General features: G+C 47.4%; 1 protein-coding gene across 1 annotated transcript; it reads left to right on the top strand.

Moving 5' to 3' along the window:
• The first annotated feature begins 10,061 nt into the window (after positions 1-10,061).
• On the top strand, positions 10,062-13,141 carry LOC101128723 (dual specificity protein kinase CLK2-like). Its single transcript, XM_055347322.2, has one exon. It carries the CDS (start codon positions 10,383-10,385, stop codon positions 11,721-11,723), a length of 1,341 nt encoding a protein of 446 aa, XP_055203297.1. The 5' UTR covers positions 10,062-10,382; the 3' UTR covers positions 11,724-13,141.
• Positions 13,142-13,785: the final 644 nt, after the last annotated feature.

Below are 13,785 nucleotides of genomic sequence, written 5' to 3'. Positions count from 1 at the left end.
AATGATCTATGATTGCATCAGTGAACTCCAGCCAGGGAGACAGAGTGAGACTCTGTTTCTTAAAAAAAAAAAAAGAAAGAAAGAAAGAAAGAAAAATTAAGAAAACCCCATTACATTACTTATCAATCTCTCAAGAGCAAAGAAAATTATCAATCTTGTCAGAATGTCATAAGTTTGGACCAATGTATTTGATGGTAGCAACCACTCTAGTGGCTTTTACTTAGCCATCCTGTGTCCGTCATTTAGAATGTGTCCATTCTAAAAGAATGTTTATTTTTGTTCTCAGAAGATTTTCAGAAACAAGCAAGGGAAAAGAACAACATAAAGGGAAAAGAACAACAAAAAAGTTGCATGTAACCAAAATAAAACCAAGAACGTTCATAAAAATTTTAACCCAGGCATGTGGATCAGACAAAATATTAAAGTAGGCACACAGACCAAAAGTAAATTCATCAGAAAAGACATGCCTCACAGACAGAATGGAAATTCTGTAGAAATCAGAAAAGACTTCCCAGAAAATACAAAAAGTCTTTATTTAATCCCAGGCGAGATGTAAAGTCCTTTATTTAGGGCTGCCGTATTCAAATCAGACCCCAAATAAAGTCAAGAGCTTCTACCATAAAGAAGGAGGCGTGGTCTTAGAGAAGACTCATCAGGGGAGAAAAAGTGAGCCATGGAAGCAGAGAACTGAAATGAATACTGCACCAGATTCAAGAACTGTCAGTTCCTTGTAATAGTGATCTTTTTTCAGGTCCTGTTTCTGGCACCATTTGTGTCAACCTAAACAACAGAGAGAGGCTCTCTAAAAGAAAAATATGTTTATTTGGGAATAGGGCATTGCAATGGGAATACACATGCCACAGTAAACTATGTGTGTATTCAAGGAGGTAAAGGAAGACAAAGGTTTTTACAGGAAAAATTAGGGGCATTACGTAATTGTTTTGAAATTATTATCCTTGGCTACAAGAATCTATAATAACAAGGGTGGCTCGAGTCTGAGGTTAGACAGACAATTGCTGAGCAGATATCCTCATAGAAGTACGTTTTGTGTAAGGTTACAGTGACCATTGTTAATGATGTGATTTTCCAGAGTCTTCTGTGGTAATTTTGTTATCAGGCATGCAAGTGTGAGAACGCTCTCTTCTTAGGTTTCCTGGCTGTATTTGTCAGGGTCTTTGGGGATTTTTCACACAAATGATTCCATTTTGATACTGTCAACTTTCATAGTAATTAAGGCAGTGTGGAAGGAGATCAAAAATAGACAAATCTACCAGTAGTACAGAATAGAGAGCCCAGTGACCTGGGTGTGGTGGTGCACACCTGTAGCCCCAGCTATTTGGGAGGCTGAGACAGGAGGATCACTTGGGCCCAGGAGTTTGAGACTAGCCTGGCAATGCAAAGCAACACCTAAAGAACACTTTTCAATGATTGAATGGCACTGGAACAAATAGTGCTCTATTTGGAAAAGAAATGAAATTGGACTCTTCACATTATACACAAAAGTCAATTTCAGGTAACTAACAGACACTTTTTTTATTTTTAAGAGACGGGGTCTCGCTTTGTTGCCCAGACTGAAGTGTAGTGCTGTGATCATAGCTTACTGCAGCCTCAAACTCCTGGGCTCAAGCAACCCTCCCAAGCAGCTAGGACTACAAGCATGTGCCACCAAGCCCAAGTAATTTTTTTTAAGAGACGGGATCTTGCTGTGTTGTCCAGGCTGGTCTCAAACTCCTGCCTCGGCCTCCCAAAGTGCTGGATTACAGGAGTGAGTCACGATGCCCAGCTGAAACATAAATTTTAAAGGCAGAAGAATGAAGCTATCTATCTGCAGACTTTAAAGTGAGAAGGAAAAAAAAGAAATAATGCTTTTATTGTTTTTAAAGATAATAAAACAGTATATTGATCTCAAGGGTAAGGGGACAGACTTTTTAAACTAATCCAAAAAGCACTACCTATAATAGGAAAATAGGTAAATTTGACCACATTAACATTAAGACAGCCAGGCGCAGTGGCTCACGCCTGTAATCCCAGCATTTAGGGAGGCTGAGGCAGGCGGATCACCTGAGGTCAGGAGTTCAAGACCAGCTGGCCAACATGGTGAAACCCCATCTCTACAAAAATACAAAAATTAGCTGGGCAAGGTGGTGCATGCCTGTAATCCCAGCTACTCAGGAGGCTAAGGCAGGAGAATTGCTTGAACCCGGGAGGCAGAGGTTGCAGTGAGCTGAGATCGCGCTATTGCACTCCAACCTGGTGACTGAGCGAGATTCTGTCTCAAAACAAAACAAAACAAAACAAAACAAAACAAAAACAGAAAAAGCATTAAGACTTGGTTTTGGCCGGGCGCGGTGGCTCACGCCTGTAATCCCAGCACTTTGGGAGGCCGAGGCGGGTGGATCATGAGGTCAGGAGATCGAGACCATCCTGGCTAACAAGGTGAAACCCCGTCTCTACTAAAAATACAAAAAATTAGCCGGGCGCGGTGGCGGGCGCCTGTAGTCCCAGCTACTCAGGAGGCTGAGGCAGGAGAATGGCGTGAACCCGGGAAGCGGAGCTTGCAGTGAGCCGAGATTGCGCCACTGCAGTCCGCAGTCCGGCCTGGGCGACAGAGCGAGACTCCGTCTCAAAAAAAAAAAAAAGACTTGGTTTTATCAAATTACACCATTAAAAGAGTTAAAAGGCAAGCCTCACAGATGATTAAGAAATTTACAATATGGGCCAGATGCGGTGGCTTACTCCTATAACCCCAGCACTTTGGGAGGCCAAAGCGGGTGGATCACCTGAGGCCAGGAGTTTGCGACCAGCCTGGACAACACAGTGAAAGCCTGTCTCTACTAAAAATACAGAAATTAACCGGGTGTGGTGGTGGGCACCTGTAATCCCAGCTACTCAGAAGGCTGAGGCAGGAGAATTGCTTGAACCTGGGAGGCGAAGGTTGCAGTAAACCGAGGTTGCGCCATTGTACTCCAGCCTGGGCGATAAGAGCGAAACTCCATCAAAAAGAAAGAGAGAGAGAAAGAAAGAAATTTGCAACATGTATAACCAAGAAAGGTCTTGTATCTAGAATATATAAAGAACTATAATCATTAAGAAAAAGAGTTGAGGCCGAGCACGGTGGCTCACACCTGTAATCCCAGCATTTTGGGAGGCCGAGGTGGGCAAATCACTTGAGGCCGGGAGTTCAAGACCAGCCTGGGCAACATGGCAAAACCCTGTCTCTACTAAAAATACAAAAACTAGCCCAATGTGCTGATGCATGCCTGAAGCCAAGGTTGCAGTAAGCAGAGATCACGCCACTGCAATCCAGCCTGTACGACAGAGCGAGACTCTGTCTCAAAAAAGAAAGAAAGAAAAGAAAAAGAAAAAGAGCTGGCCGGGCACAGTGGCTCGCGCCTGTAATCCCAGCACTTTGGGAGACCGAGGCGGGCGGATCACGAGGTCAGGAGATCAAGACCATCCTGGCTAACATGGTGAAACCCCGTCTCTACTAAAAATAAAAAAAATCAGCCGGGTGTGGTGGCACGCACCTGTAGTCCCAGCTACTTGGGAGGGCGAGACAGGAGAATCACTTGAACCCTGGAGGCGGAGGTTGTAGTGAGCTGAGATCACACCACTGCGCTCCAACTCCAGCTTGGGCGACAGAGTGAGACTTGGTCTCAAAAAAAAAAAAAAGAAAAAGAGCTGAACAGGCTCTTAACTAAGGAAGAAATCCAAATAACCGATAAACATATGAAAAAGCATCAACCTCATATGAGGACAAGAAAATTTAAATCACAATGAGAGAATAACACGCCACCCACCAGAATGGCTAAAACAGAAAAAGATTGATGATTACAAATGTTGATCACAGTGGAGCAATGGTAATTCTCATACTTTGCCATAGGTAAAGTAAACTAATACAGCAGTTCGGAAAAAGGAACAAGCTACATTAGACAATAGAGATGAATCTTAAAAACTTAATATTAAGAAAAGGAAACTATTCACAAAATAATATAAACTGTGTTATTCCATTTTTGTAAGGTTCAAAAACAGGAAAAAAGAATGTATACTTAGGTGTTAAAACTGTAAAGAAAAGCAAGGAATTGATCGTCATAAAAGGAAGGTTAGTGGCTACCTCTGAGACCAAAGGAGCCCTGTGAGGAGGGATTTGAGACTGCAAAGAGGAAGTGGGGTTGTAATTCTACAAATCTTCTATTCCTTGGTATGGGTGGTAGTTACACGCTGTGGGCTTTGTAATAATTCATTAGAGTATGTATTTATTGTTTATGCATTTTTCCACATATGTGTTATGTTTCCCAGTTTAAAAAATAAAATAGTAGGGGTCTGGAGTCAGATTGCCTTCATTGAATTCCAAGACCTACAACTGTGTAACCTTGGGCAAGCTCCATAGCCTCTCTAAGCCTCCGTTTCCCATCTGCAAAGTGTCAGTAATAAGAGTACATCAAAAGGATATTGTGAGGATTACAATGAGAATGTGAGCTGATGTGTATAAAGTAGTTTTCACAGTACCGCCGTCCCTTGGTATCCATGGGGGATTGATTCCAGGACCCCATAGGATAACAGAATCTGCGGATGCTCGCCCTCTCCCTCTCCCTCTCCCTCTCCCTCTCCCTCTCCCTCTCCCCACGGTCTCCCTCTCCCGCTCTTTCCACGGTCTCCCTCTGATGCCGAGCCGAAGCTGGACGGTACTGCTGCCATCTCAGCTCACTGCAACCTCCCTGCCTGATTCTCCTGCCTCAGCCTGCCGAGTGCCTGCGATTGCAGGCGCGCGCCGCCACGCCTGACTGGTTTTCGTATTTTTTTGGAGACAGGGTTTCGCTGTGTTGGCCGGGCTGGTCTCCAGCTCCTAACCGCGAGTGATCGGCCAGCCTCGGCCTCCCGAGGTGCCGGGATTGCAGACGGAGTCTCGTTCACTCAGTGCTCAATGGTGCCCAGGCTGGAGTGCAGTGGCGTGATCTCGGCCTGCTACAACCACCTCCCAGCCGCCTGCCTTGGCCTCCCAAAGTGCCGAGATTGCAGCCTCTGCCCGGCTGCCACCCCGTCTGGGAAGTGAGGAGCGTCTCCGCCTGGCCACCCATCGTCTGGGATGTGAGGAGCCCCTCTGCCTGGCTGCCCAGTCTGGAAAGTGAGGAGCGTCTCCGCCCCGCCGCCATCCCATCTAGGAAACGAGGAGCGCCTCTTCCCGGCCGCCATCACATCTGGGAAGTGAGGAGCGTCTCTGCCCGGCCGCCCATCGTCTGAGATGTGGGGAGCACCTCTGCCCTGCCGCCCCGTCCGGGATGTGAGGAGCGTCTCTGCCCGGCCGCCCCGTCTGAGAAGTGAGGAGCCCCTCCGACCGGCAGCCACCCCGTCCGAGAAGTGAGGAGCCCCTCCGCCCAGCAGCCACCCCGTCCGGGAGGGAGGTGGGGGGGTCAGCCCCCCACCCGGCCAGCCGCCCCGTCCGGGAGGGAGGTGGGGGGTTAGACCCCCGCCCGGCCAGCCGCCCCGTCCGGGAGGTGAGGGGCGCCTCTGCCCGGCCGCCCCTACTGGGAAGTGAGGAGCCCCTCTGCCCGGCCAGCCGCTCCGTCCGGGAGGGAGGTGGGGGGGTCAGCCCCCCGCCCGGCCAGCCGCCCTGTCCGGGAGGGAGGTGGGTGGGTCAGCCCCCCGCCCAGCCAGCCGCCCCGTCCGGGAGGGAGGTGGGGGGGTTAGCCCCCCGCCCGGCCAGCCGCCCCGTCCGGGAGGTGAGGGGCGCCTCTGCCCGGCCGCCCCTACTGGGAAGTGAGGAGCCCCTCTGCCCGGCCAGCCGCCCCGTCCAGGAGGGAGGTGGGGGGGGGGTCAGCCCCCTGCCTGGCCAGCCGCCCCGTCCGGGAGGTGAGGGGCGCCTCTGCCCGGCCGCCCCTACTGGGAAGTGAGGAGCCCCTCTGCCCGGCCACCACCCCGTCTGGGAGGTGTACCCAACAGCTCATTGAGAACGGGCCATGATGACAATGGTGGTTTTGTGGAATGGAAAGGGGGGAAAGGTGGGGAAAAGATTGAGGAATCGGATGGTTGCCGTGTCTGTGTAGAGAGAGGTGGACATGGGAGACTTTTCATTTTGTTCTGTACTAAGAAAAAATTCTTCTGCCTTGGGATCCTGTTGATCTGTGACCCTGCCCCCAACCCTGTGCTCTCTGAAACATGTGCTGTATCCACTCAGGGTTGAATGGATTAAGGGCAGTGCAAGATGTGCTTTGTTAAACAGATGCTTGAAGGCAGCATGCTCGTTAAGAGCCATCACCACTCCCTAATCTCAAGTACCCAGGGACACAAACACTGCGGAAGGCCGCAGGGTCCTCTGCCTAGGAAAACCAGAGAACTTTGTTCACTTGTTTATCTGCTGACCTTCCCTCCACTATTGTCCTGTAACCCTGCCAAATCCCCCTCTGCGAGAAACACCCAAGAATGATCAATAAAAAAGAAAAAAGAAAAAGAAAAAAAAAAAAAAAAGAATCTGCGGATGCTCAAGTCTCGCAGTTGGCTGTCCGTATCCACAGGTTCTGCATCCACTATTATCATTGTAAGCACACTAAAGCATTAAAGAAAGACACTGAAGCAAGTAACTTATGCAATGGTCCTTTATGCTAAAGTATGTATGTTAAGCCAATGGCCTATATTTGATTCTAAACACCTCACTATTAACTGTTTCCAAACACTTGTAGTGGCACTCAATAAATACATTGGGCCGGGCGCGGTGGCTCACGCCTGTAATCCCAGCAGTTTGGGAGGCCAAGGCGGGCAGATCACGAGGTCAGAAGATTGAGACCATCCTGGCTAACACGGTGAAACCCCGTCTCTACTAAAAATACAAAAAATTAGCCGGGCATGGCAGCGTGCGCCTGTAGTCCCAGCTACTCGGGAGGCTGAGGCAGGAGAATGGCGTGAACCCGGGAGGCAGAGCTTGCAGTGAGCCGAGATCGCGCCACTGCACTCCAGCCTGGGTGACAGAGACTCCGTCTCAAAAAATAAATAAATAAATAAATAAATAGTGAATGGCCAGGCATGATAGTTCACACCTTTAATTCCAGCACTTTGGGAGGCCGAGGCGGGTGGATCACCTGAGATCAGGAGTTCAAGACCAGCCTCGTCAACATAGCGAAACCCAGTCTCTACTAAAATACAAAAATTAGCTGGGCGTGGTGGCAGTGCCTGTAATGCCAACTATTCAGGAGGCTGAGGCAGGAGAATTGCTTGAACCCAGGAGGCAGAGGTTGCAGTGAGCCCAGATCACGCCACTGCACTCCAGCCTGGGCAATAGAAACAAAACAAAAACAAAAACAAATTGTGAATAAATGAATTATCACTTCTCAGCCTTTTGGCTAAGATTAAGTGTGAATGAATGAATTTTTCTGCTAACCCCAGTACATAAATCTCTGGACACTGTATCTGTTTGATACATGTTGATTGGCTCTCTGACAGAGGTTTTCCTGGCCTCTGTCTAATGATTCATGTAACGCTACTTTCAAGTTCCTGTCACTTCCATTCTATTCCACACCTTGGTAGACAAGAGTATATTAATTTGGAAGGTTCAAGAGATTAAAATAATAATAATAAAAATAATTTTTATTATCTTTTATAGCACTTTTCACTTTAGAAACCATTTTCCTAGAAGTAATGGGATGTATTGCCAAACTCTGCCCACTCATCTCTCAAAGAAAGACCTAGAATCAGAAGAACATAATTAGCTGCTCAAATTAATTCAATCAGAGTTGAAGCCATTCCTTTCTGGAATCAAGGAGAAAAACCACAGCCAACTCGTATCAGGCCCCAGATAGGAAAGTGCCACCTTCCTCAATGCCGTAATAGGGGAGAAAGTAGTCTATTCCTAAAAGGCAAGCTCAGAATATCATGGTAACAAGAAAAAATAGCCTTTCCAGAGGTTAATGGCTGTCCCTGAGGAAAAGAGTTAGAAACTGAACTGGGAGAAAAAATTGGAATTGGAGTACCTACTTCCATATATATTTTTTTCTTTTTCTTTTCTTTTTTTTTTTTGAGACAGGGTCTCATTCTGTCACCAGGCTAGAGTGCAGTGGCGTGATCTCAGCTCACTTGCAGTCTCAACTTGCCAGACCCAAGCCATCCTCCCTCCTCAGCCTCCTGATCAGCTAGGACCACAAGTGAACACCATCATGCTCAGCTAATTTTTTGTATTTTTTTAGTAAAGATGGGGTTTCACCATGTTGCCCAGGCTGGTCTTGAACTCCTGGTTTAAAGTGATCCACCAACCTCAGCCTCTGAAAGTTCTGGGATTACACACGTGAGCCACCATGTTCAGCCTACATTCTTATTTATAAGGCAGAATATGATACAGCTCAGTCCTGAAGTATTCCTCAGATTTCCTGAGCCCATGAAAAGAACTCTGGACTAACCTCGTGGGGAAACAGTGGCTCTTTACTGAAGGTAGAGGAGGCTCTTTTCTGAGAATTTGAAGTTTGGAGCAGAACAGTAGGAAAGAGAGACAAGGACAAGTAAGAAGTTAAGTAAGGGAGGTGGGCTGATCACCTGAGGTCAGGAGTTCAAGGCCAGCCTTGCCAACATGGTGAAACCCCGTTTCTACTAAAAATACAAAAAATTAGCTGGGCATGCTGTCAGACACCTGTAATCCCCAGCTACTCAGGAGGCTGAGGCAGGAGAATCATTTGAACCTGGGAGGCAGAGGTTGCAGTGAGCTGAGATCATGCCAGTGCACTCTAGACTGGGTGATGGAGCAAGACTCTGTCTCAAAATAAATAAATAAATAAGGGCTGGGCATGGTGACTCACGCTTTTAATCCTCATACTTTGGGAGACCCAGGCAGGAGGATCACTTGAGGCCAGAAGTTCGAGACCAGCCTGGACAATATGGTGAAATCTCATCTCTACTAAAAATACCAAAATTAGGCCAGGCACAGTGGCTCATGCCTGTAATCCCAGCACTTTGAGAAGCTGAGGTGGGTGGATCACGAAGTCAGGAGTTCAAGACCAGCCAGGCCAAGATGGTGAAACCCCATCTCTACTAAAAATACAAAAAAAAAAAAAAAAAAAATAGCCAGGAGTGGTGGTGGGTGCCTGTAATCCCAGCTACTCAAGAGGCTGAGGCAGAGAATTGCTTTAACCCAGGAGGCAGAGATTGCAGTGAGCCAAGATGGCCCCACTGCACTCCAGCCTGGAAGACAGAGTGAGACTCCATCTCAAAAAAAAAAAAAAATACAAAAATTAGTTGTTAGCTTAGTTGCTGCCTAAAAGCAAGACTAGGCTCTCATGGAGGTACAATGGGGCTGGACGCGGTGGCTCACGCCTGTAATTCCAGCACTTTGGGGGGCCAAGGCAGGCAAATCAGGAGGTCAGGAGATCGAGACCAGCCTGGCCAACATGGTGAAACCCCGTCTCTACTAAAAAAAAAAAAAAAAAAAAAAAAAAAATAGCCGGGCGTGGTGGCTCATGCCTGTAATCCCAGCTACTCAGGAGGCTGAGGCAGGAGAATTGCTTGAACCTAGGAGGCAGAGGTTGCAGTGAGTCGAGATCCAGCCATTGCACTCCAGCCTGGGAGACAGAGCAAGACCCCATCTGGGAGGTGTCGGGGGGGAAGAAGTAAAATGGACAGCAGCAAACCACAGGTGTGATAGGAGAGAATACTGAGCTGAGATCAGTCTCCTAAAATTTGAATCCGATTTCAGGATCATTCATTTATCTGACTGTCAAGAATGCCTCTGAACAGGAGGAAGACTTTGGGGAGAGGGTGGGGTTTGTTGAAAGGGCACCGAGAAGGGAGGGGGGTGGTACCCAAACAATTTGTTTACATAATGTTTTTTGGACCTGAAATATGTAGAAAAGTACTTTGAAACTGAAGTACTGTACTGAAGTTTAATATTTTTCTTATTGTTTGCATATTCTCCCTCCCAGATAATTTACAGAGGGCACTAAAGCTGATCTCCTGGGAGCTTCAGAGTTTAATGACTTCGCCTGACGATTTCCTATTCTTTTCCACAATGTGCTAAGTCAAATTATGGCCAAATTACCAATCGCATGGTAATTCAGCTTCTAAATATATTTTGCAGAGTGTTTCCAAAAGTTAAAAAAAAAAAAAAAAACTTTACCTAAATTGTTTTTACTTGCTTCACCTTAAATCAGTTATTCGGTTCCTTTGAAGAACATGTTGCTTTAGCAACCCCCAAAGTGAATCCAGATACCCAGGACTACTGATTGTTACATCAGAGTTTTTGAAACTGCCAACACTGGAAACAGGCCGACAGTTAAGGAGAGGCGGGCGGGACTGAAGCAGAGCCCGAGAACGGGGCTGGAGGTCCCAGGGTCCCGGGTTGGTGGGGGTGGAGCAGCACTTCATCGCCGCGGGGGTGCTGGGACTCCGGCCGCAGTGCCGCCACCATCATGGACTTCCTGTGGGACAAGTGCACGGGCCTGGCCGCCAGAACGATGCCTCATCCTCGAAGGTACCATTCCTCAGAGCGAGGCAGCCGGGGGAGTTACCGTGAACACTATCGGAGCCGAAAACATAAGCAACGAAGAAGCCTTTCCTGGTCAAGTAGTAGTGACCGGACACGACGGCGCCGGCGAGAGGACAGCTACCATGTCCGGAGGAGGTGCAGCCGGACATTTAGCCGCTCGTCTTCGCAGCACAGCAGCCGCAAAGCCAAGAGTGTAGAGGACGACGCTGAGGGCCACCTCATCTACCACGTCGGGGACTGGCTACAAGAGCGATATGAAATCGTTAGCACCTTAGGAAAGGGGACCTTCGGCAGAGTTGTACAATGTGTTGACCATCGCAGGGGTGGGGCTCGAGTTGCCCTGAAGATCATTAAGAATGTGGAGAAGTATAAGGAAGCAGCTCGACTTGAGATCAACGTGCTGGAGAAAATCAACGAGAAAGACCCTGGCAAGAACCTCTGTGTCCAGATGTTTGACTGGTTCGACTACCATGGCCACATGTGTATCTCCTTGGAGCTTCTGGGCCTTAGCACCTTCGATTTCCTCAAAGACAACAACCACCTGCCCTACCCCATCCACCAAGTGCACCACATGGCCTTCCAGCTGTGCCAGGCTGTCAAGTTCCTCCATGATAACAAGCTGACACATACAGACCTCAAGCCTGAAAATATTCTGTTTGTGAATTCAGACTATGAGCTCACCTACAACCTAGAGAAGAAGCGACATGAGCGCAGTGTGAAGAGCACAGCTGTGCGGGTGGGAGACTTCGGCAGTGCCACCTTTGACCATGAGCACCATAGCACCATTGTCTCCACTCGCCATTACCGAGCACCAGAAGTCATCCTTGAGTTGGGCTGGTCACAGCCGTGTGATGTGTGGAGTATAGGCTGCATCATCTTTGAGTACTATGTGGGCTTCACCCTCTTCCAGACCCATGACAACAGACAGCATCTAGCCACGATGGAAAGGATCTTGGGTCCTATCCCTTCCCGGATGATCCGAAAGACAAGAAAACAGAAATATTTTTACCGGGGTCGCCTGGATTGGGATGAGAACACATCAGCTGGGCGCTATGTTCTTGAGAACTGCAAACCGCTGCGGCAGTATCTGACCTCAGAGGCAGAGGAAGACCACCAGCTCTTTGATCTGATTGAAAGCATGCTAGAGTATGAACCAGCTCAGCGGCTGACCTTGGGTGAAGCCCTTCAGCATCCTTTCTTCGCCCGCCTTTGGGCTGAGCCACCCAACAAGTTGTGGGACTCCAGTCAGGATATCAGTCCGTGACCATCAGGCCCTGGGCCTCCCTGCATCTTTTATAGCAGTGAGTGTCCAGTCCAGGACATTGGTGCTTTTTTATAAAAGAGAACAGAGCCAGAGTTCACTCTTTCCTGCTGGTTCTCTATATACCTGTGAATATGTGAAACAGTAAATATGAAAGAACTTGCACCTATCACTTCAACCCCTGCGTTGTACATAATGCTATTCCATCCACACACTTTCCACCCTCACCTGTCCCCTCATACAGAGTTGGATGGGGGCCGAGTGAGGTAACCAGGTGGCATCTACCCCATGTTTTATAAGGAATTTTGTACAGTCTTTGTGAAATGAAATAACATGCTTCATTTGACCCGCCCCCCAAAAAATTAGTTGGGCGTAGTGGTGCACACCTGTGGTTCCAGCTCCTCAGGAAGCTTACACACAAAGATTGCTTGAGCCTGGGAGGCAGAGGTTACAGTGAGCCAAGATTATGCCACTGCAAACTAGCCTGGGTGATAGAGCGAGACCCTGTCTCAAAAATTAAAAAAAAAAAAAAGTGAAGTGAGCCTCCCTAAAGGGCACCATTGTTGGAAAGGCCTAAATCTGGAAGTGCCTTCCACTGATCCTTCAGTGAGGAGTGCCTGACCCTTCATGGAAGTTCTCTTTTTCCACATAATAATAGTCCAAAAGGTTTCATATGGAGGAGTCTTGACAGGTCAGGGGAGGGAGAGGCCCAACCTGCCTCTTAGGGTTTGGTAGGGTTTGGGAATGTGAGAGAGGCCTGTTAACCATGAGAAAAACTCCTAGTCCAAAGTAAAATAAAGAAAAGAGTTTGGGCCAAGACAAACATTTTAATTCTCTATGCCTTATGCTGGGAACTCATCTTGCCCCAATTCAAATGTAAGCCTTCCCTATAGAAAGTAATTTTTTTTTTTTTTGAGACAGAGTTTTGCTCTTGTTGCCCAGGCTGGAGTGCAATGGCATGATCTTGGCTCACCGCAACCTCCACCTCCCAGGTTCAAGTGATTCTCCTGCCTCAGCCTCCCAAGTAGGTGGGATTACAGGCATGCACCACCACTCCCAGCTAATTTTGTATTTTCAGTAGAGACGGAGTTTCTCCATGTTGGTCAGGCTCGCCTCAGACTCCCAACCTCAGGTGATCTGCCCTGCCTCAACCTCCCAAAGTGCTAGAGAAGCTAGAATTACTGTACCCGGCCCTAAAGTAAGCACTAGTCTTACCTCTAGCACCATATACCATGACAATAAAATGATGCCATTAATTGTTTATTGTAATGCATATAAGAAATTATTATAATAAAAATATTGCAAATATTTTACTATACAAATTGCTTTCAGTTATATTGCAATTTTCTTTTTCTATTTTTTATTTTTTAAAAAAATTAGAGACGGAGGTCTGGCTATTTTGCCGAGGCTGGTCTCGAACTCCTGGCCTCAAGCAATCTTCCCACCTTGGGCCTTCAAAGTGCTGGGATTACAGGCGTGAGGCACCATGCCTGGCCTATTATCTCTTTAAAACAATATATCCATAGAATATTAAATTCTGGCCAGGCGTGGGCTCACACCTGTAATCCCAACCCCTTGGGGGGCCGAGGCGGGTGGATCACCTGAGGTCAGTTCAAGACCAGCCTGGCCAACATGGTGAAACCCCATCTCTACCAAAAATACAAAAATTAGCTAGGAATGGTGGCTCGTGCCTGTAGTCCCAGCTACTCAGGAGGCTGAGGCAGGAGAATCATTTGAACCCAGAAGGTGGAGGTTGCTGTGAGCTAAGACCGCATCACTGTACTCCAGCCTGGGCAACAGAGTGAGACTCTGTCACAGAAAAAAAAAAAGAAGGAGAATATTTATTAAGTTGTTTCAAAGTTTTTAATGCTGGGGCATTACAAAAAAAACTAAAATTGGGAGTATGCTAATCAATTTGTTTAAATGTCTCTTCAATCTATCATATCTAGAAAGCATGCTTTATGGAAATGTTTGATGCTTATTTGTACATGAATCATCTCATTTATGAAATTTATGTAAACTTTTCTGTTTCTTTGCTCTAATTTCTGCATATTTTATTTGAATG

The sequence above is a fragment of the Gorilla gorilla genome, chromosome 6 (genome assembly GCF_029281585.2).
Source record: "Gorilla gorilla gorilla isolate KB3781 chromosome 6, NHGRI_mGorGor1-v2.1_pri, whole genome shotgun sequence".
NCBI classification, from domain to species: Eukaryota; Metazoa; Chordata; class Mammalia; order Primates; family Hominidae; genus Gorilla; species Gorilla gorilla.
The sequence above is the reverse complement of the archived record's forward strand: the minus strand, read 5'-3'. Positions and strand labels throughout refer to the sequence as shown.